At 37.6% G+C, this 27,574-nt stretch overlaps 1 protein-coding gene across 1 annotated transcript in view; it reads left to right on the top strand.

The window, feature by feature from the left end:
- Positions 1-26,902, top strand: part of prlra (prolactin receptor a) — a 38,339-nt gene extending 11,437 nt beyond the window's left edge. The window contains exons 2-9 of the mRNA XM_017715873.2: positions 7,986-8,083; positions 9,096-9,228; positions 11,028-11,197; positions 14,608-14,774; positions 17,358-17,499; positions 19,329-19,425; positions 20,562-20,631; positions 21,884-26,902. Of these exons, the coding sequence (XP_017571362.2) occupies positions 8,008-8,083; positions 9,096-9,228; positions 11,028-11,197; positions 14,608-14,774; positions 17,358-17,499; positions 19,329-19,425; positions 20,562-20,631; positions 21,884-22,849 (1,821 nt within the window). The 5' untranslated portion in view covers positions 7,986-8,007 and the 3' untranslated portion in view covers positions 22,850-26,902. The remainder of the gene's footprint in view (positions 1-7,985; positions 8,084-9,095; positions 9,229-11,027; positions 11,198-14,607; positions 14,775-17,357; positions 17,500-19,328; positions 19,426-20,561; positions 20,632-21,883) is intronic.
- The last annotated feature ends 672 nt before the right edge of the window (positions 26,903-27,574 follow it).

The raw sequence follows: 27,574 nt of genomic DNA on the forward strand, positions 1-27,574 counted from the left end.
ACAGAATTACGCATGAAAGAATAGAAGTGATCCAAACATAAATTTAAATTAATATGCCTATTTAATAAAAGTACAAAAACAAAAGAAAAGACACTTTTACATTTTTAAATATAAAAAATGTAAACAACTAAAATGATAAAATAAATCCATGATTACACATAAAAATATTTAAAGAGTAATGTAAATAAAAATAAATGTGTTAAAACAATTGCTAAACTGTTTAACCCTTTAAAGTGTTATTACACACTTCTATAACTTAAGAATAACCAGTTTGTATTGAAGTCCCTGTAGTTGCTGAGTAATTAGTCTTAGTATGTAATAAGACTGTGATCTTAAGGGGTTAAACAAGGTTCTCCTAAGATATTTTGAATAAGTGCAATTTCATTGTCGCTTTAAAACAACTTAAAATATTAAATAGAATGCTGTTTTATTGATTTTCAAGATTTTCTAGGAAAAATGCCAAATTCCACCCATTATATCTTGTTGTGATATCAGCACTGATCAGCGCTGTGTGTCTGAAAGCACCTTTAGACTAGTTTCAGTCTGTGCTCTTAACAATAGTTTAGAAAAGCAAACTGTCACACCATGATGGAGGAAAAATCTGATCTTCATACAGAGAAAAAAACAACCTAAGAATAGCTCAGCCAGTTTTCACTAAAGTCCCTGTAATTACTGAATAATAAGCCTTAGTATGTCATAAGTCAACTGGTGCAGCCCTACTTTGCTGATTGTAATTGGTCACTGAATGGTGCTGGTTGACCTAGCGATGCTCTACAGAATCCATTGATACTGCAATTTTTATACATGACTCATATGAAGATTCAAAACAGCGGAAAAACAGCAGAATAAATCCTATCCAAGCAAGTCGTCAGTGATGATCAGTTTGCAATGTACTAACTTTAATGAAAATGCTCTTTACAGTTTTTATTTTATCTAGATGACCAGCCATCTCATTATAGAAAAAATAAAAGTACGATACGAAAAAGATGAAAATGTCAGAAAATTTGGAAAAAAGCATTAGCGAAACTAATTTAAAGACAGTGGTAAACTGGCCTTCCTCTGCTAAACTACCTGTAGTTTGCCGTTGACTGTTTTGGGCTGGGCTGGTCTGCGTTATATAATTCCAGATCTGAACAACAAAAGTCAATGTGGGAAACTGCAGGCTTGAATCATCAACTTGCTTCAAACTTGCTTCTAATAGACACTACAGGCCCATACAGGATTCTCTTGATTCTCCCGACTACCCGCTCCAAGCTTTGCAATTTACACAATCATAATTGGTGTAAATAACCTTCTATTATTTGTTAGCTACATTAGCCTCATAGCTCTACTGAACATGCTTCAATTGATTAACTACATGTGGTGGGAGGGGATAATATGCAAATGTATGTATTTATTTTTTCAAACTATCCTTTAAATATCTACGTTTATTGGAAAAACGTAATATAAAACAGAAAGTTAAGGCCAGATGAGCTGAAAGACTTGCTATTAACACCTAAAACAGCACCTTGACCCTTTCCCTCGAACAGTGTATGAGAAAGAAAGAACTGGTCAGACGAGTCTGCTCCAGTTATGTTTATACTAAACCAACTTCTTGGAAAGTCACCTCCAGAAAGATTGTATCTGGAATAACTTCTGTCATTCCCTTCCAGAATTGTCTTCACAGTCTGTTTATTCCAGGGTAACAAAGTCTGAAAGAGAGATCTAACTTTGTCCACCACATGTTTTTGGCGCTTGAAAGTATAATGAGCAAAATAATAGTTTAAACGCATTAATAATTCAGCAAAAGATCAGTAGGGTTTTGTTTAATATGCTCAAAGAAAGCACCAGCTCCATTTGTCTAAAGGCAAAAGGTTGAACACCCCTAGTCAATTTGCATGTTTTGTTGATATTCTAAGTGAAAATAAGTGAACACACCTTGTATAGAGAATACACTTGAATATGGTAATTTTCTTTAAATTGCAGTGCATAATATCTATTTGCTTGCCAAGCTGAACTTTTAATAAGACTTTAAAAGCAACACTTCGACTTAAGGTTTCAAAGTCGACTGACCTATCTAATGCTCTGACCCACAAATGTGTTCTTTAATGTGTTAAAAATGTGTTAGCAACTGTTCGTAGGTTAGACAAGCCTTACAAAGCATTGGAAAAGTCATATTCAAACAAGAGAACTAAGAATGATCTGAAAATTTACAGTTATTCATTTCAAACAATGTATTTTGCATGTTCATTTTGAACTATTTTTTAGCACATTAATAACAGTAAATTATACAGTTCTAGATTAAATGGGACATATTGCAGTTCCAATAGTGGACAAACATCCAGCCGATTCAGTGATGAAAGGCTAAGTTGTTGAACTGGGCTATTCAAACAGTAGCTTGTCTTTCCTTGATGTCAGTCTGAGAGTTTGCTTAAAATTAATGAGAGCAAACAGGGCCATCAACTCAAGATCAAAGACTCTTTTTTGATACACAGCAATGATGGTGATATATTGGATTTGAAACAGCTGTGTGTGTGTGTTTGTGTGTGTGTGTGTGTGTGTGTGTGTGTGTGTGTGTGTGTGTGTGTGTGTGTGTGTGTGTGAGAGAGAGAGCGAGAGAGAGAGAGAAAGGTAAAGTCTAAGACAAGTGCAAAACAAGGATTGAATTTAAAAATATTGTTGTGTCTCGTTCTGTGTAGAGAAAAAGTACCATCTTGAAATTTTTATAATGTCTAACATTGAAACAAACAGAAAAAGTCAGGCATCAGACTGTAAATGTAAATAGAATCTTATTGTAATTACTACGTAATTAATTAGGCATAAGTATGTAATTACATTAAATAGGGTAGGAACATGACAGCAATAATTCTAGAATTCTAAGAGTTAGACACTATCAGATGTTGTAGTTGTAGAAGCCTAAATATGACTGAGGGTGGGTGAGGGTTGGTGTGGGTGGGTGAGGGATAGTAGGTGGGTTAGGTGGTTAATGGGAAAAAGAAAAAAGGTAATGTAATCAATCTTTGCCCTGTATTGTTTTTCTATCCTGTTAACCCAATAAAGAGAATGATCAAAAAAAAAAATTAAAATTTGCTTAATTTAACATGTTAGGGGAAAAAAATAAAATACGAAAGTTGCCCGTGCAGAGGTTCTGGTATGTTGTATGTTTTATGTTCTTCCCCAATATGTCAAACTCAGCAATGCAATAGAAACTGTGCATAAAAATATTTTTAAAACTACATTTTATAACTGTGCTTAAAAATGTTGAGCTGCCTTGAGTTAAATGTGTGCATAATTGCAATACTAAAGAAATACATATCATCGACAGAATTATTGCTGAAAGTAGGTGAACTGAAAGACAAAACTCTATTGATGTAATATATAGTTCTCATTGTGTTATACAGTTTTAAATCATGTAAATTCATCCCTAATGTTTTTTCAACTCATGCAGACATAACTAATGGAAGAAAACCAACACTGTAAAAATGATTCTGTGTTTTAACTTGAAAGAGTTAGTAACCTAGCTGTCTTAAAATCTTTGTCTAAGCTCAAATAGCTCACACTTTCAGGTAAGCAGCTTACTAACTTTTTTTTATTTGAATATTGAATCATTTTCTCAGTGAAGGAACTCAACTGAAACATCCTGTAGAATGGTACAATCAGAGCCATTGTGCCAAAAAGGAAAGGAAGAGAGAGTAGTCGTGGTATCTCTGGCCGTGTTTGGACTTGTCTGGGAGATTGTGCTTGTTTGCCAGTGTTTGCCCTGCTAAGCGGATTACTCCCCTTGAGGTTATGTAAGATAGCTATATGCAGCAGGAGGCCAATCCTCTAATGCCAATAATCAGATCACTGCGACATTTCTGAAATCAAAGCAGCAAAGGGAGGGATAAAAACATCAGGTTAGAGATGGCATGATCAGGAGAGACTGATAGCCAACAGTTAGCCAGAAACCGCTCTACGGCATGTTTACTTTTACAGTTGAGATTACAGCACTAATACGTCAGATTTGTCACATATGCTGAGCTGATAATGATCTGCACTGTAGGTTCTCATCTGAATAACTGGTGATGTTTCTCCACTCAGTAATCTCAGGTTTACAAAACTGATCTTATTGCATTGATGATGTGCGTTAACAAATCTACCACAAAATACTATGTCGCTGTTCTCGGAACAAAACCATGTATCTCCATTTTTGACATTTTTCAGTTTTTGACATAATTTGAAAAAGCCTGTGGCCCATTACACTGTGTGTAAATTTCATGATAAATGGATCAAAAGAAACAGCCCAAAATGACTTAAAAAAAGTCTGGTTCCTTTGATTTGCATTGAAAGTAAAGCATGTTTTTTCCTTCTCCTGTAAGATGCAAGGTTTCTTCTGACAGCAGCAATATGTTAAAATACACTGTTCAATGAATAATTGCTTCTGTAATTAACCTCTTAAAATTCCAGGCTCATTACATACTAAGGCCTATAATTCATTAACTACAGGGACTTTAGTGCAAACTGGTTCAGCTATTCTTAAGTTATTGAAGTATGTAGTAAAATTTTGTGCCTGTCAGTGGGCCCTGGCAATTTTAGGGTTAATAAAAATCACAATAAACAATTCTTTCTCTAAGCAATTTTGTTGTTTTATTTTGTTTAATTGCATTATTAAGATTGAGTCGTTCAGAGTGGTTTCATGAAAAATTGAGTCAGAACTGTTCACACTGGCGGTGACAGGAACCAGACATCAGAAGTGTTCAATGTTATGTAGTCATGGACTAAATTTCAGGGCCAGTTCATTTTAGTCTGTGCTTAGGCTTAATCTGGGTCGGGTAAAGTTAAAGGCATCAAACCGGGGTGAGTTTACCTAGAAATATCGCAACAGACTGAAAATGGATCGCCATCCAAGATTAGACAATTTGGACCTTTTTCATAAACGCATTATCCCAGCACACAGACATAAATGACACTGTAAGATGACGAATGTCGCCTCTCTGTGATGCTGGAAAGTGTCTGACCTCACCCTCCTGACCGCAGCAGCTCCTAATAGCAGATTTGCTATATTCACTAAGCTGACTGAGAGAGAGAGAGAGAGAGAGAGAGAGAGAGAGAGAGAGAGAGAGAGAGAGATACTGATACAACATCTGTATCATGCCAAAATGCCAGCTGATGTAAATGGGCAGTGCGTCCAGTTTGGCCATTCTGATGACATAATCGCTTATGCAACCAAATACACAGCTGGGCCTTCTTTAGAGTTTTAATCAGTGATTTCTCTCTCTCTCTCTCTCTCTCTCTCTCTCTCTCTCTCTCTCTCTCTCTCTCTCTCTCTCTTTGACTCCCTCTGTCTGTCTATGTGTGTATCACCCTCTTTTTCTATCACTTTCTCTCTCCTTTACTTTCTTTCTCTCTTTCCATGACTCTCACTCTCTCACTCTCTGTCACTCATTCCGTTGTTCTCTCCCTGGTTCTGGTCTCTGGTTCTGTCTATTAGTTTCTATTTCTCTCTATTTTTAGTCAAAGTGTCTGAATCAGCATGAAAAATACCAGATCAGCTGGTCTGCCTGGAAAATAGAGAGGCATGTAAAATATGTTTGGTCTGAAGTGATGAAAGATGATCATTTTTTCTCACACTGAAAGGTGATCAACAGTATTTCTCCAGCAGCAGCTCAGAAGCTGTTCCTATTACACACTGTGTGTAGTTTTCAGACTCCACAGTGAGTCAGATAAGGGTGATGAGGGCAGACTGTAGCAATTAGTTTGCAGTCGAAAACACAGCAGAGTCAGATAAGAGACGGCAAACAACACTTTTACTTTCATGCAGGCTTATGAAGCTCATGGATTATTCTACAGTAAACACAGATATTATTCTACAGGTATAGTCTTCTACAGTAAAGCCAGATATTTTTCTACAGCCACATTTTAATACAGTAAACTCAGATAAAACTCTTTGTCTATTTCTCCATCTATCTATCTGTCAATTTATTCATCTGTTGGTCTGTTAGAGGTCCACTCTTGACTCTGCATGAAGCATTGTCATTTCTCTTATCTGATTCCAGGTACACTACAGTAAAATTTGATTTAAAAAGGGATTTTCCACCAGCATAGTTTATGCTTCCTCCTGTTCTATTTTATGAACTGTAATTTTACTCATAATCTATTATTTTTCATTTTAAATGAAAATCAGCATTGTCTTCACTGGGCCTGAGCTGCTGATGTTATGTAAGTGAGTGAAGGCCACACTCCTAGAGCTGCTAATAAGGGCTTGTAAAGCCAAACCTGGAGCTTGCAGCAGAGCAAAGGTTCATTTGGTTCATTCAGATAAAGTACTTCATTGAAATCCTCATAATAAGCTTGGCCCTGGGCCGCTTGGGAAACCGCCTCACTGCCGCCGACAGAAGTCTGCTCAATGATTAACTAATCACAAGTTCACACTCACTGTACATCAACTTCACACAGATTTAGCAATAAACACAAACACATTACTTCAATTATTTCTAGTTATTTGATGTTAAAATAACATCCATGCTTAGTGTAGCAGTCTGAAGTTTCTTGAAAGGTTGTTCAGTTTTATGTAGGTGACTAAAGATGAGTGTGTCCACAGGCATAGGTGAAATACTGGGGCTCTGGAGAGAGGGTGGCTGGGTCAAGGGGGGTGGAATCATGCTGGGGCTCATTACTCTAGGCAAAAGACAGGAATCAGGGAGTATTGGGATTCGCTATGTTTGTGGGGCTGTAAAAATGAATTAAATGACTCACCATTTCATTCAGATCCCAATTGCAGAGAATTAAAAGCAAAGTTTTCAATCAAAACCCTGAATTATAACATTTTGGATTCCTTCCCATAGCAAATACGTGACTGAGAGAAGCAAACTGATCAAAAGTGATGACAATTGAGAAATAGAAAACAATTGCTTTGATAAATAATCTGACAGATTAATTCACTTGGCCACAGTTCTTGTGTGTAACTTGCTTAAATCCATTCTCTGCATCTCATACAAAATACAGCGGCCTGCATCCTAACAAAGACTAAAAAGAAAGATTATAGCACTCCTGTTTTGAGGGAAATGCACTGGCTACACTCTTAAATAAGATGGTTCTTCAAGGGTTCTTTAGCGAAGGAAATTATTCTTTGTAGAAACATGAACACTCAAAGAACCCTTTCCATGATTAAATAGTTCTTTGAATCTGAAGAGGTTCTTCAGATCGGTGGAGAGTATGCTGTAGATGATTCTATATAGAACCTATCTGAAAAGGGTTCTATGTAGCACCAAAGAGGGTTCATGTATTGTTATGATGTTAAGCCTGTAACAATAGAAGAATCCTTTGTGGTGCTATGTAAAACCCTTTTCAAAAATGTTCTATATAGAAACATTAACATGTAAAGAACCCTTTATATGATTAAAGCCAGCATTCTGCTCAACAGTGGTTTGCTCTCATGAGAAAGCTGCCAATGTTCAGCGTTTTCATGACCAGTGCAGTTAAACTGCCAGATGCTTTACAGACCTGCTTTAAAACCTCTTCAACAGACTGTTTTGTGTTTTTATGAAGTGCAATGAAACTTACCCTACCTGAGTTCCTCCTCTTACAGTGTGGTGTTTGGTAACTCAGCTCTGTTTATCAGACTACTGCTTAGCATCACACTGCTGTTTCAATTTCAGCATTTCATGAATTATTTAAAAAAAAATAATGTTTAAAATCTAAGTTAACATATCAAACAGAAAGATCTTTTAGATTTTAGGTATTTTCTTTTTTTAGTTTGTACAAAAATGCAAACAGAATATGATAGTATATGAGCACATGAGGTCTGAACCTCAGGGACCGTCGCCAAGAGTGACAGTGGCAAGGAACACTCCCTAACCAAAATTGGCCTTGTTGGTCCGCTGACAGCCAAGCTGGTGGCCCACTGGCTTTTTGCTCAGTGTTTTCTGGTTAAGCTGAGTCACCTCAAAAAAGCTGTGGAATAAACTGAATGAAAAACTTGTTTTACATTGTTACTGACCCCCTTCCTCTCTTCTCTGTATCTGCAGGACGTCTTTGAAGGACTCAGGCATGATGTGGATTGACTCTGGAACAATGCCACTACTGACCCTCAGTGTCTTCTTCCTCTTACTGTCACCAGCCACCAGTAAGCAGAAAGAAAGCAGGATTAAATAATAATAATAAAAATAATAATAATCTATCTATCTATCTATCTATCTATCTATCTATCTATCTATCTATCTATCTATCTATCTATCTATCTATCTATCTATCCTTCAAAAGGCTAAAATCAGGATATAACTAGTAATTGTCTACAAATATACCGTATATGGGTTTATATATTTGTTTTTCTGTTTGAATGAAAATATTTACACTATAATCATATATACTATTGTTGCCATTGTGGTGAAACCATGGTTGGTTATACATCGCTGTCAAAACCTGTCATCTCTTTTGTCTCTTATGTTGGTGTTTTATTATTTCTTTATTAATTTTTACACAATTTGAAATTGCCAGAAGCCTTTTACATTGTGTCAAAATCAATTAAACATTGAGGATGTATATTTTGCTCTAACAGCACAGACCTTCTATAGTATTACTACAGTCTCCTCTGCTAGAAACCTTAATCTTGTAATAACTGAACTCACTGATGAAATGATGTTGATATATGAACTAAGCAAATCCACAGGATTGTAGAAAAAAATAAAGAGAATAGAATGAAGCTATTCAATCTATTAATTGACCTTTATTTACACTCGTACAACATAGTTGAGAAGTATACAAAACACAAATACTGAAAAGAGTGCATTTAATGTTAGAAAGTGTGATAAGGCACAAGCATACAATTAGAACAGTACAGAAAACAAAAAAATCATTAGTACAAGCAGAACAAATCAAGCAACTGAATAAGATAAAAAGTTACCTAAAAGATTTTAAAGTCGGACATTCAAGTAAGACATTCCCACCTTCCCTGTCCTTCAGAAATACACTGTGCATCAATGTCATAGATGTGATGTGTGAAAGACATTAGAAGTGTAAGAGCTGTGATGTATGTGATAAGCATGATAGATGTTATAGGTGTGATAGATGTGATGTGTGGGGTCAAAGACTGTGCAGTCCACCCTAAACTGTTCTAAACCGACCCTCCTCCCCTGCAGGTACCAGTGCCCCAGGCCGGCCAAGGGTCACCAGCTGCCGTTCACCTGAGAAGGAAACTTTTACCTGCTGGTGGGAGCCGGGAGATGACGGGGGTCTTCCCACCACCTACGCTCTCTACTACTGCCTTGAGGGGTGAGTAGACCTGCCCGTTTGTATTGTTCTTCACTTCTTCATCTTCACCTTCCAGCTAAATTCAGGGAAAAGTCAAATTTACATAAAGCCCTGCCAACTCCGCTGCCCCAAATGTTTAGTTTTGCACTGGAGATGGGGGTTAATGTAAGATAAAGCAAGTTATTAAAGCTTAAAAATATGTTTGGCCTGAAACAGTGAAGTATAAATATGTACAATAACTTTGATATACTGTAACACTGAACAAGCACAGAAAGACGCTGGCGGATCTTAAAAATGAAAGTTGGTTTAATGAGGACAGAACACTTGGGAGAAAGGACAGAGTCAGGGCAAATCCAAAAACAGAATTCAAAGACAGGCAAAAACTCAAAAATCCAGAAAATACAAAAACACAAGCAACCACAGCAAAAGAGCAAATCCAAAAGAGTAATAGTCGAAAAACAGGCGATGGGTTCAGTACAAGTCATGAAGTCAGAAGAGAAACGTTCAGTAAACCAGTAGAGCGGCAATACCTCGCAATGAGCAGAACAAACCAGGATCCTTTTAAAGTCTGAGACAAACAAACACAGGTGTGTTGCATTAGTAATCGAGTGACTGTGAACAGGGCAGAGGCCTGTGATTGGCGTAAGGGGTGGCATCATGATGACAGGAAAATGGAGTCCTGGAGTGTGTTAGGCAAGGGAGGAGAACCCAGAAGCATGACATATACAAATAAAATGAATGAATAATATATCAAATAATGCAAAATAATAAATATACTTTTATATTATACTTATACTTTTCTGGGGCCCCGGTTGGCTTGAAGGTCCTAATTATCTACGCATAACTAGAAGCAGCTCTGGGTATGTCTATATTTCTAGATAATAGTGTCATAGGGTGTCAGAAACCACATAAGCAAGTCTGTTTGAGATTATTTAACAAACACATGACTTAGACCTGCCATTTGTATGATGCTAATTGGTTTACATGAGTTACCATTACTTGTTTACTACATTAGCGTAATAGTTCCAGTACAAAACTAAAGAAGCACATTTCAGACACCAAACAAAGGCTCGTCTTTTGGGGGTCCACGGTGAAAAAATATGAAGATTTGTTTTAAGATCTAAAGAGAGGGGGCATCTCTATCACTCCACTTTTCTTATTCTTCTCTTTTTCAGGCGTGGCGAATGTCAGATTTCTGTCTTTCTTTTGTAAAATAGACTTTCCTTTTTGTCTCTACCACTTTCCTTAATCTCTCTTTTTCTGTTTTATGTTGACTGTACTGTAATCACCCTATTGCTGTTTGGAATGGGCTACAGCTCTCTTTTCCCCTCCTTAAATCCCCTAATTACTCCGTCATTCAAATCCATGGAAAGGGTTTGTGTGAAGTGAAAAGTCACTGGGGTTGTTACAGTAAACATGTCATGTGAGTCGTTTGTCATTTGTCTGTACGGTTTATTATGTGTGTTCTGTTGAGCTGTCAGTTTTTACACACTTTTTTATTGGTCACTTGGGCTCCAAACAGAGTTTTAACACGTGTCATAAATTTTGCTGCACAGACCACATTTTCTTTTTACTCAATATCTGAAATTCAATATATAAATATATATATTTTAAAAAAAAACTGTCCATATTTCTTATTTCTTGTTACTTATTACTTATTATTACTTATTTCTTTATTATTTTTTTTTTACTTTTCAAGACAAGGTGTGTAGAGTCAATGTAACTTTAACGTATAACTGGTCATCCCTAACTAAAGACTGAATGAGTACCAGAGATGGTCTGACCTCAGCTCACTGAGACCATGTGCGTTGTTCTTGCAGTTCTGAGACGGTGTACGAGTGTCCAGATTATAAAACAGCAGGTAAAAACTCCTGCTTCTTCAGCAAGAACGACACGTCGCTGTGGATCAACTACAACATCTCAGTGGTGGCCACTAACGCCGAGGGCAAGAGTGTTTCAGAGCCAGTGGAGGTTGACGTGGTTTACATAGGTGAGCAGTGCATTCATCCTTTTCATTGTCTTCAGTTAAACGCCTTCAGCAATCTCATAAGTACATACCATACATATTGGTCTCATTTTAGTTACTGAATAATTCATTAACAGTGCATCCACCATGAGCCGCACAACATGAACATTCAAAGTTTACTGGGTTCAACTATATTGAAAACATAAAACATAAACAACTACAAAAAACAGAGACAAAGCTTTGTTCCAATACGCTATTTCATGATATTGCTAAACTTAGATAATTGTAAGGTTCAGTGCAAGATTTCTGTGCTGTGTATTTTCTTGACCTTTTATAATGCCATAATAACCACCCTAAAATTATGAGAAGGGTTTCAGCCTGAGTTTTTGAATGTGGTATAGCACAGAGCAGCCAATCAGAATCCTTTACACATATCAGCCCTAAAGGTGGAGTAACAGCAGCAGCCTGTTTATTTCTAGTAGCCCTGTAAACCTTCATACATGAAATTCCTTACATCTGGAAGGAATTCACTGTGAAGAGAGGCGGAAAGAGTTCCATAAAGCTTGTACCTCTTCACAACAGTAGCCAAGGTGTGTGGAGTAGTTTAAACCCAAATTTCAGCTATGTCATTGAAGTAAAGACCCCAGTCCATGAAGTACAACACATTCACAGCCCTGTCCTATTCCACTCCTTGGCCCTTCCACACTGAGCCCTTTTAGATCCAAACAGATGCAATTAGCAACTGATTGATAATGAAGGAACTGGAATTGAGTAAAAAGAAGTTGAAATATGAGTAGAAGTAAAAAGTGGCATCATTTTAAACAGTCAGGAAAGTACAAATCCATCTAAATCTGGTACACAGAACATCAGCTATTTGTGGGCAGAGCATGGATAGGTTAATTTCCTATTGGGTTTCATGAGATTAAAATTTTTGTTTGACCTGGTAACAGCTGGCATGAAACAATGCATTCAGCAGGGCATGGTTAGGTGAATCGCTTTGAGCTCTATGTCTGTCCCTCATGTCCGTATAATAGGGAAACAATCATTTCCACCCCCATAGACTCGTTTATTTTATAAGCCATCTTCTCCCTTTGTGCTGATGTCTGGTGGATGCTGTCAGCTGTGGCATTGATTAGCGTGGACTGACTGAGTGACTGATGCAGTGATTAAAGCTCTGAGCCACCTGTCTGCTCCCACAGCAGGAGAGGCGATGAATTTGAATGAACTCATTTCCCCTGTTCACAACACAAACACCAGCCAGTGGTATTATCCACCCTGAATCATGCATATCAGTTCTTTCTATGTTCCTAAACTCTGAGGGTTGTAATGAGTTCACACAGTTCCTCACTCTCTTAACTATGTTAGTTTCTTAGAGTTACTGAATAATTCATTGTAGTTCTTGAGCATATATCACTCCACTGATGAACAGCCGGCTCACACTGCTCTCTCTCCTCCTGGATGATTTTTATGTTAAATGAGCTGAGTGTTGACCAATCAGATTGTCAGCGTGCCTCCAGAGCCATCAACTGTTTTTAGGGATATTTGGACATTAGGGACTACTGTTTTTTTTTGTTACGCAGTAACACCAGTGACATGACTCCTGAGGGACACAACTTTCATTATATGTTTTAGAAGATATATCTGCCGTTTCTTTTGTATTTGTCCTTTAAGTAATATATTTCATATTCATGTGTAGATTATTGCAGTTAAAATAGCAGAAAAACGTGTTTTTTACCTCAAAATATGGCTTCACACTTTACGCATAACTGTAGGGACGAGCTCTTCTGCGGTGATTGGAATTCTATATAATTGATTTAAAAATTCTATATCCTATATTCTATATAGGTTCAGTACATTGTGTATAAACGTCATGATGAATGGACCAAAAGAAATGGCCAAAAAGGTTCCCAGGTTACCAAAAAAATATGATAACAATTAAAATGAAGACGAAATTCTGAAACTCTGATTTCTAGATCACTATTGACAAATTACATAATGACACTAATTTATATATGTATTAATTTCAACTTAGAATAAAGATTATGTTCTGAAATGCCCAATATCAAAACCATGCATATGTCTTTTACATTATGTAAACCTTATGTAAGCATTTCATGATTAAAGGACTGATAGAAATGCTCTAAAATATTGTTGAGTTAACTTTTAACTTTTAACTTTAAAATTCAGTAATATTTTTGCTTCTCCTGTAAAATTACTATTTTGGATGAATGTAATTTTGAACTGGATAACGATTTAACAGTTTTTCCCCTGTGTGTGTGTGTGTGTGTGCGTGTGTGTGTGTGTGTGTGTTTGTGTTCGTGTGTGTGTGTGTGTGTGTGTGTGTGTGTGTGTGTGTGTGTGTGTGTTTGTGTGCGTGTGCGTGTGTGTGTTTGTGTGCGTGTGCGTGTGTTAACTGGTCTATCTGGCTCCAGCAACCTCAAACTGCTTATTTATGCAAATTATGTTTTTGGTAAGTCAGTCTTCCAGAGTTTTTCCCAGAAGTTCACATGTTTCTGGAATTTTTAAACAGAAATCAGACAGATGGTCTAGATGTCTGTTTCTTGATTACTTTAAACAGTGTTTTTCTTGCACGTTAGCTCTGCTGTGCACAAACATTCAGCTGTTTCATTTCAGTTCAGGTGTATTGTGTAATTCTAAATAAAACATGTATTTTATCAATGACTTTGCTTGTCAACTATATAATAACTATATTATTGCTACATTATAACTTAAGTTTCTTAGATTAGATTTACTGTCATCACAATCATATCACAATTTTTAAAAAGGTGAGAATACTTTATGGAACATTTATAATCCTACATTTTTTTGCAATAATAATAATAATAACAATAATATATAAAATAGTTAAAACAATACTAATAGATAAATAAATATGAACACAAAAATAAAATAATGGTACAGTATAGCAATATTAGCATAATTTTTAGTTTCCTTAAATAACAAGAACACTGCCATGCCACATCATTATTATGGACATTTGTTCACTTTTATTACATAGGAAACAACATCTTTTATGACCACTCACTGACCACTTTATTATAGAATGCCTACGATGTGCTTCTATGGTGGATCATTCTAAGCACAGCAATGACACTGACATGGTAGTGTATGTACTGTTGTTGTGTTGCTGGGGGTTTCACACACTTCATTGTCAGAGCCAGGTGAAGAGTGGACCAGCATTCAAAAATATCCAGTCAACACCGGCTCTGTGGTCAGAAACTGGCCATGATGAAGACCTAGAGGGTAGCTAACAGAACACATCCACCACCTGATGAGCTACAGGCTCTAACTGTGCACCAGCAAGGTGGAGCTACAAGGGTGGGGTTTCTGATCTACTGGCCACTGGGTGTGCCTATTAATTAATAAGGTAAAGTGGAAAACCCTGTTCACCTTTCTCTCCTCTCGTCCTGCAGTCCAGCCCAAAACTCCAGAGAGTGTGATGGTTTCAGTGCTGGAGGATGATCACGGCCCATACCTGCGTGTCTCCTGGGACAAACCACGGTCAGCAGACACTCGTTCTGGCTGGATCACACTCGTCTACCAGCTACGAGTCAAACAGGTCAAAGAAGAGAACTGGGAGGTGAGTAAACAGAAACAACAGAGAGAGGGGAAAAGAGAGCGAGAACATGCCAAGTTAATCCTATAGACAGTTCTGTCTGTTGAGTCTTGGGTCCTTTCAGTGTTTCATCCTCATGTTAGTACATTTTTTCTTTTATTTATGTATTTGGATTTTCACCCAAATTTTTCCACAATATTTTCACGTTCAATTCCGCCTGAGCGCAAAGTCCCTCCCAATCACACAGCTCTACCATGTTGAGTGGGTGCAGACTAACGCATGCTTTCTGCTAGTCATGAGAAGCTCTTCCACATCTTTTCAAACTGCCACAACATCACTGGACAACTCAATGTGCACTAACTGTCAGCTCTGTTACACACACATTGGCTAACATTGTGCTGATTTATAAGGGGAGATGGAGGGGCTTCATCTTGGTTCCTCTCAGTCCCATGTGTCAAATACAAGGCCTGTGGACCAAGTCAGGCCCATGGCACAGTCTTATTTGGGCTGCAAAATCATTTAAAATTTCTGTTAATATTAGCCCATTTCACAATGTGCCACACTGCAATCCCCAGCATGCACTGCAACGTAATATGCACTCCCCAAACAACAATCTATTGGATGGCGGTTACATCAGAATCCCATCACCAGTCATATCGCCAAACACATTTGCTGTGTTTCATCAGCAGTTTAAGCAACACTCACTTAATGTTAGCTGTGTTAGATTTTTTTGTTTTCTGTACATTAAATATTAAGTAATTTAACAACTGAGAACTGAAAATCAGATCTGAGAATTAATTTTAGCCATTTTTGTAGCATTTTTACCAGACATCATTAAAAAAAACAGCTCTCATTATTCCTGCTGACTCGTTCGTAATGAGCTTGTAATGTTTTTGAACATAAAATCTTTTAATACTGTATGTCCCGTGGTCTGTTTCTTGGTGCAAAGATAAAACTGCCAAAACAAGACCCACCTGCGGCCATGCCAATTATTGACTGACCTCTGCATGGCCAGAGCAGGCAGTCAGGCAGAAGGATGCTGGAGGGGCAGATAGTTGACCTGGCAGTGTCTTTTAGTAAAACAATAACCCTGAATGATGAAAAACAGAACAGAACAGACGTCAGTGTTAGACTGGTGGTGCTACAACTGTTAGCAAGACTTAGGAGTCTTAATTTCTGAAAAAAAAAAATTCACAGCTTCAGTATCATTTGATAAGATCTCATTGGATGCGCTAACTATCTTACGTGGCAAGGAATATAAACAAATAGATTCTCAACCAAATTAAGCCTTTCCTCTCACTTGAAGCCCCAAACTGAAGCTCTTTTTTTTTGGAATTATTCTGAGAAGAACTGCTTCACTGGAAAAGACAATTATGCTTAGAACAGTTGAAAGTAACAGAACAATCAGCTACAAGATGGATGAAGACAATCAGATGAATCATGAATCAGCCATTTAGAAGCCTGAAGTTCCAAACAGAAGAAAACACTACCAGATGGTCACCAAGACCATGTGCATATAAAGTATTCATGTAGAACAAGTCTAAATGAAAGATGAAGGGAAAAAAGCTTGATAGCTAACTGACTGTGAATTAATGGAGTACATTCAGGTGTTTTGGGACACTTTAAAAAGCTGCTTATGCCTAAATGCCTTTCTAAATATGCATAAGAATGTTTTGCCAATTAAATGCAATAATAAAATAGTAGCTTTTATATGTGTCCCGTGTGTGTCCCATATACACTATATAGACAAAAGAATTGGGCCACCCCTCCTAATCATGAGTTCAAGTGTTTCAGCCATATTCTTTGATAACAAGCAGATGAAATTAAGCACATAGCCTTGCAGTTTTGATAGACAAACACTGGCAGTAGAATATCTTGTACTGGTGAGCTCAGTGACTTTAAACATGGCACTGTCATAGGATGCCACCTCTGTCCATGAGTCAGTTTATGACGTTTCTGTCCAACTGGATCTGCTCCTGTCAACTGTAAGTGCTATTATTGTGAAATGGAAGCATCTAGGAACAACAGCTCAGCCATGAAGCGGTAGACCACACAAACTCACAGAGTGAGGCTGGCGAGTGCTGAAGTGCACAGTGACTATCCTCATTAAACAATTCCAAATTGCCTCAGGAAGCAATAACTGTACATTAGGAGCGCAGGAGGTGGGGGTGCACAATGCCACTTGATTCTGGAGCAGTGGAAACATATTCTGTGGAGTAATGACTCACGCTTTTCTATCTGTCAGTCTAATGGACAAGTCTGGATTTGGAGAATGCCAGGAGAACGTTACCTGTCTGACAGCATTGTTCCAACTGTAAAGTTTGGTGGAGGAGGGATAATAATATTGAGCTGTTTTTCAGGGGTTAGCCTAGAACCTTTAGTTCCAGTGAAAGGCAATCTTAATACTTCAACTTACCAAGCCATCTTAGACAATTATGTGCTTCCAACTTTGTGGGAACAGTTTGGGGAAGACCCTTTTCTGTTCCAGCATGATTGAGCCCCAGTGCACAAGTGCAAAAATGTAGTACCTCAAAACCAACAACACATTACACAGCATGATCCTGTTGATGAATTTATCCTGAGATATTGTGCCACGTGTTTGTACAGGAATATGACGCTGGCATGCAGAAGTACTACAACGTCTTCAGCCTTCATTCTGGTAAAGAGTACATGGTGCAGGTTCGATGTAAACCGGACCACGGCTTCTGGAGTGAATGGACCACTCCAGCCTACATCCAAATGCCTGACTGTAAGTTAGATCACACACTCCTGAGTGTCTACCAAAAACTTTCACGTAGGTGACGAACGTCGGTGATTAACATATGAGCAGTGCAGTATAGACCTGATTTACTTGTCCTTTTTCAATGCAAGAGGATTTCTACACAATGAAACAAATCCCCCCCCCCCTCTGTTCCTGGCAGCAGTCCATGTTTCCTATCCATTTTCCTTTATTATATAGCAAGTCTAAATAATTACTGGAAATAATGGCTCCTTTTTCTTGGCATGGTTCGATGTGAAATGCTCCATTCTAGAGAAACTTAAGTCAGAAGTCAGAATTTTTCATAGTGGTGGTGATAGGATTCACACATCTGAAGTGTTTAAAGCCTCTAAAAGTCCCCTCATATAAAATGTCTATGAATACACTGTCTAGTGCTTGAGACACTGTTTAATGATAGTTTTGATGAGATATTGGCCTAAAATATATTTTTAAAATGGATTCATAACAGAGAGGTAGATGCAGTCAGCCATAAGGCAAAACAGTCCCAATGAAGACCTATGTTTTCAGGACTCTTTTACAATTAACAGTGTTATAAATGTATAAACATATATAAAAACAAGGACAAATGTAGGTTCACTGGTGGTTTTGTATGGTTAGCAAAATGCCTAAATTTTCACAGCCCCTTGTTCCATCCACTGCCTCTATAAAGTCAGTAAGCTTCTCTCTCTACAGTGAATTATTTCACTTTGAAACACTGTGACTTTGTTTACCTCTCAATGACTGAATTACGCAGATATTTTGAGAAATTGTTGGAATTCGTCTTTAGGTCAAAATATTGAGAAAATAAGTCATTTTTACAACATACTAGATCAAAATATTGAGAAAATAGGTAATGTTTTTACATATTAGTTCCAAACATTGAGAAAATAGAGAATTACTTGATCATAATAATGAATTATTTTGAAACTATTCACATATAAATTGACACACAGCTGCCAGAAAGTGTGTGTTTTGAGAGGGAGACTTTTCACCAGGTAGAATTTCTTTTATTCAGTTTTTTGGGGATTTTTATATATATATTGCATATAAAAAATGTACATACACTGTTAGAAATAAAGGTACCATGCAGGTACATGATTCGCTCATCAAAGTACAAACAATGTAAACATTCCCTCAAAGGTACAACAGTGGTTTTAAGGTCCAAGTGTGTACCTTAAATAAGTTTTTCCTAGTGGAAAAGTATTTATATCTTTTTATAAACTAATGTTTTAAAACAGAACCATTTAATAAAAAGCCTGGAGGCGGGACAGGGTGTGTGGTGTCAATACAATTTAGAAAATATTATTTCAGTGGAATATAGTACAATTATGTTCCCTGAATAAAGGTACAGAGATGTACCCCTGAGGGTACAACCCCAGTGACAAGAAGGGTACTGCCCCAGTGACAGTGTCGTACCTTTTTTTCTGAGAGTGTATACTATATACAATAATCTTATCATGCCTCCAGCCAGAGCCGTTTGTCCTCTGCCTTTAATAAAAGCGTCAGGCTCCTGTCACCCTGGAGCTTAATGCCAAATGCCACACCCGTGGGAGACCCCCTGACAACGGCACACATACAGTGCAGTGTTAAGGCCTGTTTTCACTGAGAAGGAAAACAAACGTATGGCGTACGGTGTATCATACAGAAAGTGATGGATGGAGAAGGACACATTAGATGAACTGATAACACCACCATCAGCTCCACCGCTGCAAAGCAACCGTCAGCTGTCAACATCAGCATAACCGAAACACCCCATCTAAACTGTCATGCTGTGATATTTTACATCGTCCTTTTGACATGTTCATTGTTCTGTCTTGTAGTCATTCCCAGGGAGCGCTCCATGTGGATCATGGTGGCAGTTTTCTCTGCCTTCATCCTCCTTATCTTCGCCTGGACGATGAACGTTAAGCGGAGCAGGTGTGTCTGTGATGTTTATCTTTTCGATGAATCCTGATCATTCCTCCGTGGGAGTTTCCTAGAAACTTAACTTTCATACCTCTCCACTGTCCTGAGCCAAGTATGCCTCTAGGGCAGACAAAAAACAAACAAGCTTTTCTTGATTTATATGTACACTACAATTGTTTTACATTTCTAAAACAATAATAATGAATATAGTCATGTGCAAAAGTCAGATTATGTGAAAAATACTGTAAATGTATTATCGTTATTATAGAGTAAAATACCAGTTTGTTATTTTACAGGATCATACTGTAAAAGAGTGGTGCAGTAGGTTACAGTACCATGCCAAAAATGTACAACTTCCCATAATTTACTGGCAGCAGAGTTTAAAAAAATACAGTAAATCAATGTAATTATAATTTGCTTCCAAGTTACTGTAAATTTCAAAGTTATGTTTTTTACAGTGTGTGCATATCTTAATGCAAAGATAAAAGTGATGGCACATTTTATATTTATATACATTTTAAGAATATTGTACACTCATAATTGGCAACATTTTATTCCTGTACGTTCTAAGTAGCATCAAGTGACGTCTGGAGTTTTAATGCTTTATGATTAATAAGACTTTAACAAATCACTGATATTTCAAGATGCGTTCCATATTCTAAAGTAGAGTTTCAGACATTGTGAGACCAAATAGAGCTGATCAAAATAAATGTAGATAAACTGAACACTTATCATTAATAGGATTTTATGTGATACAAATTGGCTTTTAATTATAATTTAATTTAGGTTTTACTGAACAAAGAGCAAACGTTTAATAAACCCCATGTGTGTTCATTAAAATAAAATCATACCATCTTACCCTAAATATGTGCTGTACAAATGATTGTATTTTAACTTTAAAAACATAAGTTTCCTGGATGCCTTAAAATTTGGAGTTCATCAGTCTTCTAACAGTAAGTTAGTAAAACAATCATCTATGTTTTACATTCTGTTAATTTATTATTTGAAGTTCAGTGAACTCTAAATTTTCTTCTTACATTTGTGTTACATTTTTAACGTTTTAACACTGATTCATTTATTACAGTGTTGCATATTGTTGTAACAGTTGGAATTCACTATAATTCAGTCTTCTTGTTTTTTATGTTTAGTGTGAAACACTATCTGCTGCCTCCCATTCCTGGACCAAAGATCAGAGGATTTGACCAACAGCTGCTCAAGGTAATACAGATAAATAATCAATGCAGAGCAATGATAATTCTCACACGCATTTTGTCCAACTTCATTAAAAAGTTTAATTGTCTTATTTGATGCATTAGAATGAAGATGTATTTGTATTTGCATTTGAGCCTGTCCCCACCTGTCACTGGGCAGAAGACAGGAAACACCCTGGACAGGTCACCAGCCCATCACAGGGCAGAATAAATATAGTTTTTTGCAAACGTTTAAACACCCATGGTCAAAGTACATGTTTTGTTAGCTTTCTAAGTGAAATATAATATCTCATTCTTTAGAGTGAACCATTTCTGCAAATTGTATTTCTATTTGAAACAAAAAAACTTAAAATAGAAACTCAGAACTTTTGCAGAACAGTATTCAGTATGTGTTTTATTTTTTCCCCAATATGTTAAATTCAGCAAATAATTAAGCGAGGATTAAATAAGTAAGCAAGGATTAAAGTCTGCAGAAGTGTGTTCTCTCTAGAGGATGCGTTCACTTGTTTCCACATTTACTGTTGCCAGTGAAGATGTTTAGTATTTCAGATTATCATTAAATCACAAGTGGACGTGTCCAATCACCTGACTGATTAATAGCCACGTTTACATGCAGCCTGATAATTCGTTAATAATCTGACCAATACTTGAATCAATCAGACTAGAATATGTTCTTGTATACACCTCAAGCAGAATAGACTAATCTGATTGAAGCTATTCGGAGTACAATTCCTATCTGATTGAATGAGATGGATAATCCTGTAAATAATCCATTAAATAGAAGAATAATAGCCCTGTAAACACCTGTATCTGAAATCTGAAACTTTCCCAATCGGAAAGTTTAAGTATATTCTGCACATGTGTTTAAGTCAAAGTGAAAGTTTATAACGTTCAACATGGTGGCAGCAGAAACTGGTTTATGCTCCGATCTTTAAAAGATTGCGGTGGGACCGACGTCCACCTTATGTATCTCAGAACATGATGTCTTCCTCTTGCCCTTCTTTAATAAGGACATATGAAGAACATTTTCCTGAGTCTGACTTCATTTTAAAGTAATTGAAACAGAAGCATACCAGCTGAAAACTCAGGCAAACACACTGCTGCTCATCTCACTCTGACTGAACTCATGTGATGCTCATTGTCATAGTACACTAAGCGATGCTCTAGACAAGCACATCATTTTAGATCACATTAAGATTGACTAATTACTGTTGCTTGTGTTTTTACTATTCGCTAATTACTGTTTACTCTCCTCACAGAGCGGAAAGTCTGAAGAGGTGTTCAATGCATTGGTGATCCAGGGTTTCCCCCCAACCACCAACTACGAGGACCTGCTGGTGGAGTATCTGGAGGTTTATGACGATGTGAAGCAGGAGCTGGTTCTGAATGGGAAGAATCTGCCCGAGGGCTTGCTAAAGTCCAAGACCATGTCTTCAGACAACGACTCTGGTCGGGGCAGCTGCGACAGCCGCACACTGTTGATGGAGAAGTGTGCAGAGGGTGTGGAGGAGAGCGGAATGGAGCAGGAGCTAAGCCAGTTTGGAGAGTCCAGCTGGGCTTCTTCTGACAGTGGTGAGGACAGGGAAAACCCTGCTTCTCCAAGGCAGGAGGACAGGAAGGTCCAGACATGGCCTCCTGTGTTCTCCTCTCCTCAGCCACACCATTTCCAGCAACAGCAGCCAGGAGGCACCAGAGCTTCCTACCACAGTGTACCAGAAATTTCCTGCAGATCTCCACCTGGCCATTCATCTGGTGGTCAGCAGAACCGGTTTAGCAAGCCTGGTTTCTATCAGTACACTCAGATGCACAGCATGGATAGCATAGAGCACAAGCACGTAGCACAGGTGCCCCAGTCTCAATCTGCTGAATATGTAGAGGTACAGACAGTCGACCCAGAGAACATTCTGCTTCTCCGGCCTCTAGCGAATGCCGAAGGGCATGACCCAGAACTGTCCGATTTTGCTGGAGAAGACTACAGCAAGGTCCGAGATGTGACCTCTGATAATATTCTGCTACTGCAGAGGGATTTGAGTGGACCACAGTATGTGAGGGATTATTGCCAGGACCAAAGTGGACAGGTTGACCCCTGCTTTATGCAGCTGCAACAGGTGGAACAAACCTGCAAACCTACAAACGTCCATCTTCATCTTCCTTCTCTCATGCTCCAGGATGGCATGAGGTTGGCTGGGAATGGCTATGTGGATTCAACTATTATGATGTCCTAACAGCTAACAGCTAACAACTGTCAGAATGCTGCTATGGCCCAGGCTTGGTTTTGCCTTGGGGTGCCACTGTCATTTGACATCAACAGCAGTTCAGGAAGGGTTTGCTCACAAGCTGATCACCTGAATCAGGTATGCTAGAACATGTCAGGACAGACGACCCCAAGACCAGGATTGAGGACGATGAAAAAGGGGACAAAATGAAACACTGAAACAGAATCCCAGCCAGATACATTTGTCTGAATGTGATGACCTCCTCTTAAGCTCTTTCAAAGCAGTAGTTCTCCTTCCTCAGTGACTCTAAAGACTCTATTAACAAGAGATTTAAGAATACCTGAATGATACCCACTCCTTTTTTTAGTTCTCCTTTTATTTGCTGTGTTTAGGGGTACACGGAGGAAATGAAGCAGTGAAGCACTACTGAAGGTCCTTTTTATGCTCTGTGTCGCATGCTGTAGTCTTAAATCTACAGAAGGAAGCTGCTGATTGTGAATTAATGACTGGTTCTAACATATTTTTAAGACAGAAGGGAAAAAGTAAAAGCTCTTTTTGGTTTCTCTGCCTTTTCTTTAAGGAAAAATGTCTTCGGTGGCAGGTAGGAACTTGTACGTCCTGTTAAGGTATGGATCTAATCTCTTAACCATAGTCTTAATTTCAAATGTATTGCACAATAAGACTAAGCTGGTGTGGAACTGGAGTGATTATTCATTCTGGGAAAACTCAAGGATTAAAAACACATAGCTCTGAGGCACTTAACTAAGCACTGGATTCAAGCTGAAACATTGTTGTTATAAGGCACTGGATCACTGTCTTGGCATACTAGGGTTCAGAAGGCACTGGATTTTAATGGTTGTGGTTGTAACTGAAAGTGTTTTATTTCCATGGACAGTGAAGAACCATTTAGAATCCATTTGGAGGCAAATTGGAATGTACCCCCAACATTTAGCACCATTTTAACTATGCACTAAAATATTAAGATGAAGGGCATATTAATAGTGCTGGATATTCCCACACACCAGCACTGGCAGATTTCATTCATTGTGATTCTTTAAGTTTGTTTGCACCAGCAAACATGTGAAACCCATTTTATGCCACAGATTCATACTGATCTGAGGCAAGATGAAGTCTACGTCGTGCGCTCACACATGTGAAATTACAGCCTACTGTCTTATGGTCAGTCATTTCATACCTCAAGTCAGATCACTGACAATGCACTATGCGCCATGTTATACGCTTAGAAATGTAATTAGCATCATGGCACGGTTAGAGTTAGTGTAATGATTTTTATGAAGCCAAATACTCGTTATCATTTAGAAGTCAGTGGATGTTTTGTAGTGCTACTGTCCATCCTGATTTTGTGATATGAGAACTTTTGCCAAAATGCCAAATGCACTCAGTGACCCAAAGTACACATTGGGGACGTTGTAAGGACGTTCATCAGGCTCTGTTTCTGACTGTAAGAGAGAGCAATTGTGAATTTCAAATTGTCCATAATCATAATGCAAATTGCACACTGACCACTGCCGATTCCAAAAGAAGGTAAATGTTTTTTTTTTTTCATCGAGTTTAATCGAGCAGTCGTGACCACCCTATGTCCTACTACTGATTTTTTTTTCTTATGTCTTTAGTTTCGTAATACTGCACTAAGGCAAAGTTTTGGACATGTCTAGACAAGCCCAAGACCGCTCTTGAAGGATGCAAATTTTAGATCCAGATAAGTTTGTTGGATATGAGCTGGAGCAAACCTCTTAGACCCAGTTCACATCAGACATTAACATGTGTCTTGGGTGATCTAGTCTTAAGCGGAAAGTAAAAAGTAAGCATAGGTGTAAAAGAGGTCTAATGTGATTAGGGTTGCACTGATACTGTACTTGAACTTAGTCGGATTGTCAGTATTGGTCATAGGGATACCAATAACATGAAGCAATTTTTAATTCTCAAAAGCAGTTTGAGTCAATGTTAGTCCAGGTTCTTACCAAGGGAGCGAACAAAAGGTCTTATTTGTGACTCAAAATGCAACTTTAATCAAAATAAACAAAAAGTGGATATTTATGAATATCAGAACTTGTGAGATAGTTATGTTAGACAGAGTCAGTATCGATATCAGTACTCTGTGTCAGCCAATACTTAATGATCAGGTATTGGTATCTGTATCAGAAAAGTAAGAGGGATGTCGGTGCATCCCTAGACCCAGTTACTCAGTCCACCTTCAGAGGACCACATAACATTTATAACGCTCAAGCGCTTAATTGTGTCCCTGACAACAAACACTTTGCAATGGAGAAACATAAAAATAATTTAGAAAAATTAAGAAAAAAATGTGCTGGTTTTTTTGGTATACTCAGCTTTGGCACTTATGAATAATCTAAATACCATATATACTGATTTCTCAAATCCCAGTGGTTAGTATATAACTGGGACACAGATATTAAATACTGAATAAGTTTTGATGTGAAATATTGTCTAGAGAACATTTGCCTTGAAGACACAAGTCTCAGGTGGACTCGCTTTGAATGTATGTATATACTGTAAATAGCCCTGAGGCAGCACTGATTGTGGGCACTATGAGGAACCAAGTCAAAGAGAAACTTTATAACACTCCTTTTAATATTTTCCGATTTTACTACAGTCCGTCATTCGCCGCCACATTTTGAAAGAACATACTATATATCATCACCGTCATAACAAAACCTTGCTGCCATTTACATTGTGTGAATGTATCATAGTGAATGGACCAATAGAAAAGCTCCAGAATTATTTTTCCTCATAGTAAAGTTATGAATACTTATTTTGCGACTCCTACAAAATTACCTTTTCACAAACACAAGGTTTTGTTACATCAGTGATGAGATGTTTTTCCTGTCTTTTTCTTTGTGAATCAGAAATGTTGCTTGTTTTTCCAGGTCAGCTGGAAAACTGGCCCTGGATTTTACTGCAAGTATGTCAAAATAGCTGTCAGTACTACTGTATGCATCCTTTACCTTGAAAATACAGTTTTTTGCACAGCTTTTGGTTATTCTGAACTGTTCTATATTATTGATGTATTATTAATTTCTCTGACCAGCTATGATATTGCCTTACTGTATGTATAAAGTATCTGAGATTATGCTTAAGGTTTTGTCTAAAAAAGATATTTTTCTAAAAGCATTATTTACTACAGACATGTTTATATTTATGTTTAAAACCATAGCCAACATTAATGACCAGAGCCACCTGTGATGTCTGGTGATTATTTAGAACAGGCCAGATAAATCATATATTATTCAGATGTAAACAAACACTGTGTATACTATATATGCATGTATTATATGCTAATGAATAACACTGATTCATGACATTAATGTAGGTGTAAGCACTCAGTTGAATTTATGATTTATGAAAATTGACTGTTTTATCTCACATTTAATATTTATTATCTCTTCGTGCTTCAGATGTTACGAATGCACAGAGAATAATTTATGTTACTCTCTATTAACAAAGAATGGATTTGTGGATGTAGTTTTAATATATTTGCATAGCCTATGTACATGGAAATCTTTTTAACTCTTGGATCTGCTTAACCCCTTAAAATGCTTATTTCATACTATGGCTCATTATTCAGTAACTACAGGGACTTCAGTGCAAACTGGCTGAGCTATTCTTATGTTATGGAAGTGTGTGATAGAGCTCCGGGCCCTGTGGGTGGGCCCTGGCCACTTAAGGCATTGTCTTGTGTTAAAGAAACGGGCAATGTGGAAAAATTGCGGTAATGGTTCACGACCTCTGAAGCATTTGGACTCACAGGATTTATCCCAACACATGGACTTCTTGGACTAAAATCCAGCCAAATTGTGCAAATTCATTCACTGGCTGTGTTTAGAAAGGACATTTTTTTTTCACCCATCTGGGAATTAAAACTCTCTACATTTGTCTTTTTTCTCCTTTTGGACAAACTGATTTGCTGAGATCAACACTGAAGACACTCGAAATCCACTTCTAATGGATGTTTTGTTGGTTAAACTCTTTCTGTATTGCACTGTACATGATGTAATACATATACTGACTCTTGTCACTTTACTGCCTGTGTAATACGTCCTTATAATTTAATACTCATCCAACATTTATTTTTTGAATGGCATAGTGTGATAAAATAAATATACAAAAAAACAAAAAAAAAAAAACAGGGACAGATGGTGTCATTGATGTGAAGCACCATCCTTATGAAGCACTAAAAGCTAACTGAATGCTGAGAGTGCCCCTCCTTAGCACCTTCAGCATGTTAAATGGATCATACTTTGTTTTGATGGTCCCCTATAGATGGTCTACACATACTTCAGTTATTAAGAAATTTTATGGTGATACTTTTGGTGGGTAAGATTTAATAGAATCTGTCACACACAACTTCAGGTTCAGTTGCATTTACCAGAAATGTAGTTGATTGAAGCATCTACAACATCAGTGAGTCGCAAGCCAAGGCCATGAGATGCTTTGCATCCTTAATTAATGAATTGATTGACTGATTGATTGTTTGACTGATTGATTAGAATTTCAGTGTAATATGAGTGTAGTGCAGGCTAAGGCAATAAATGGGAATATTTTACAAGCACATTCTAGGGATTAGGCCCAAAAGTCACATCTCATTCAAAACTAAGTGTTTTTGTAACATATCTACACTTTCTTAGTCAACAGTATAGACCTACTTAAAGCTCTTATTTAGGTGATCAGCAGTCACAACTCCTTCCCAAATAC

The sequence above is a fragment of the Pygocentrus nattereri genome, chromosome 16 (genome assembly GCF_015220715.1).
Source record: "Pygocentrus nattereri isolate fPygNat1 chromosome 16, fPygNat1.pri, whole genome shotgun sequence".
Taxonomy (NCBI): Eukaryota; Metazoa; Chordata; class Actinopteri; order Characiformes; family Serrasalmidae; genus Pygocentrus; species Pygocentrus nattereri.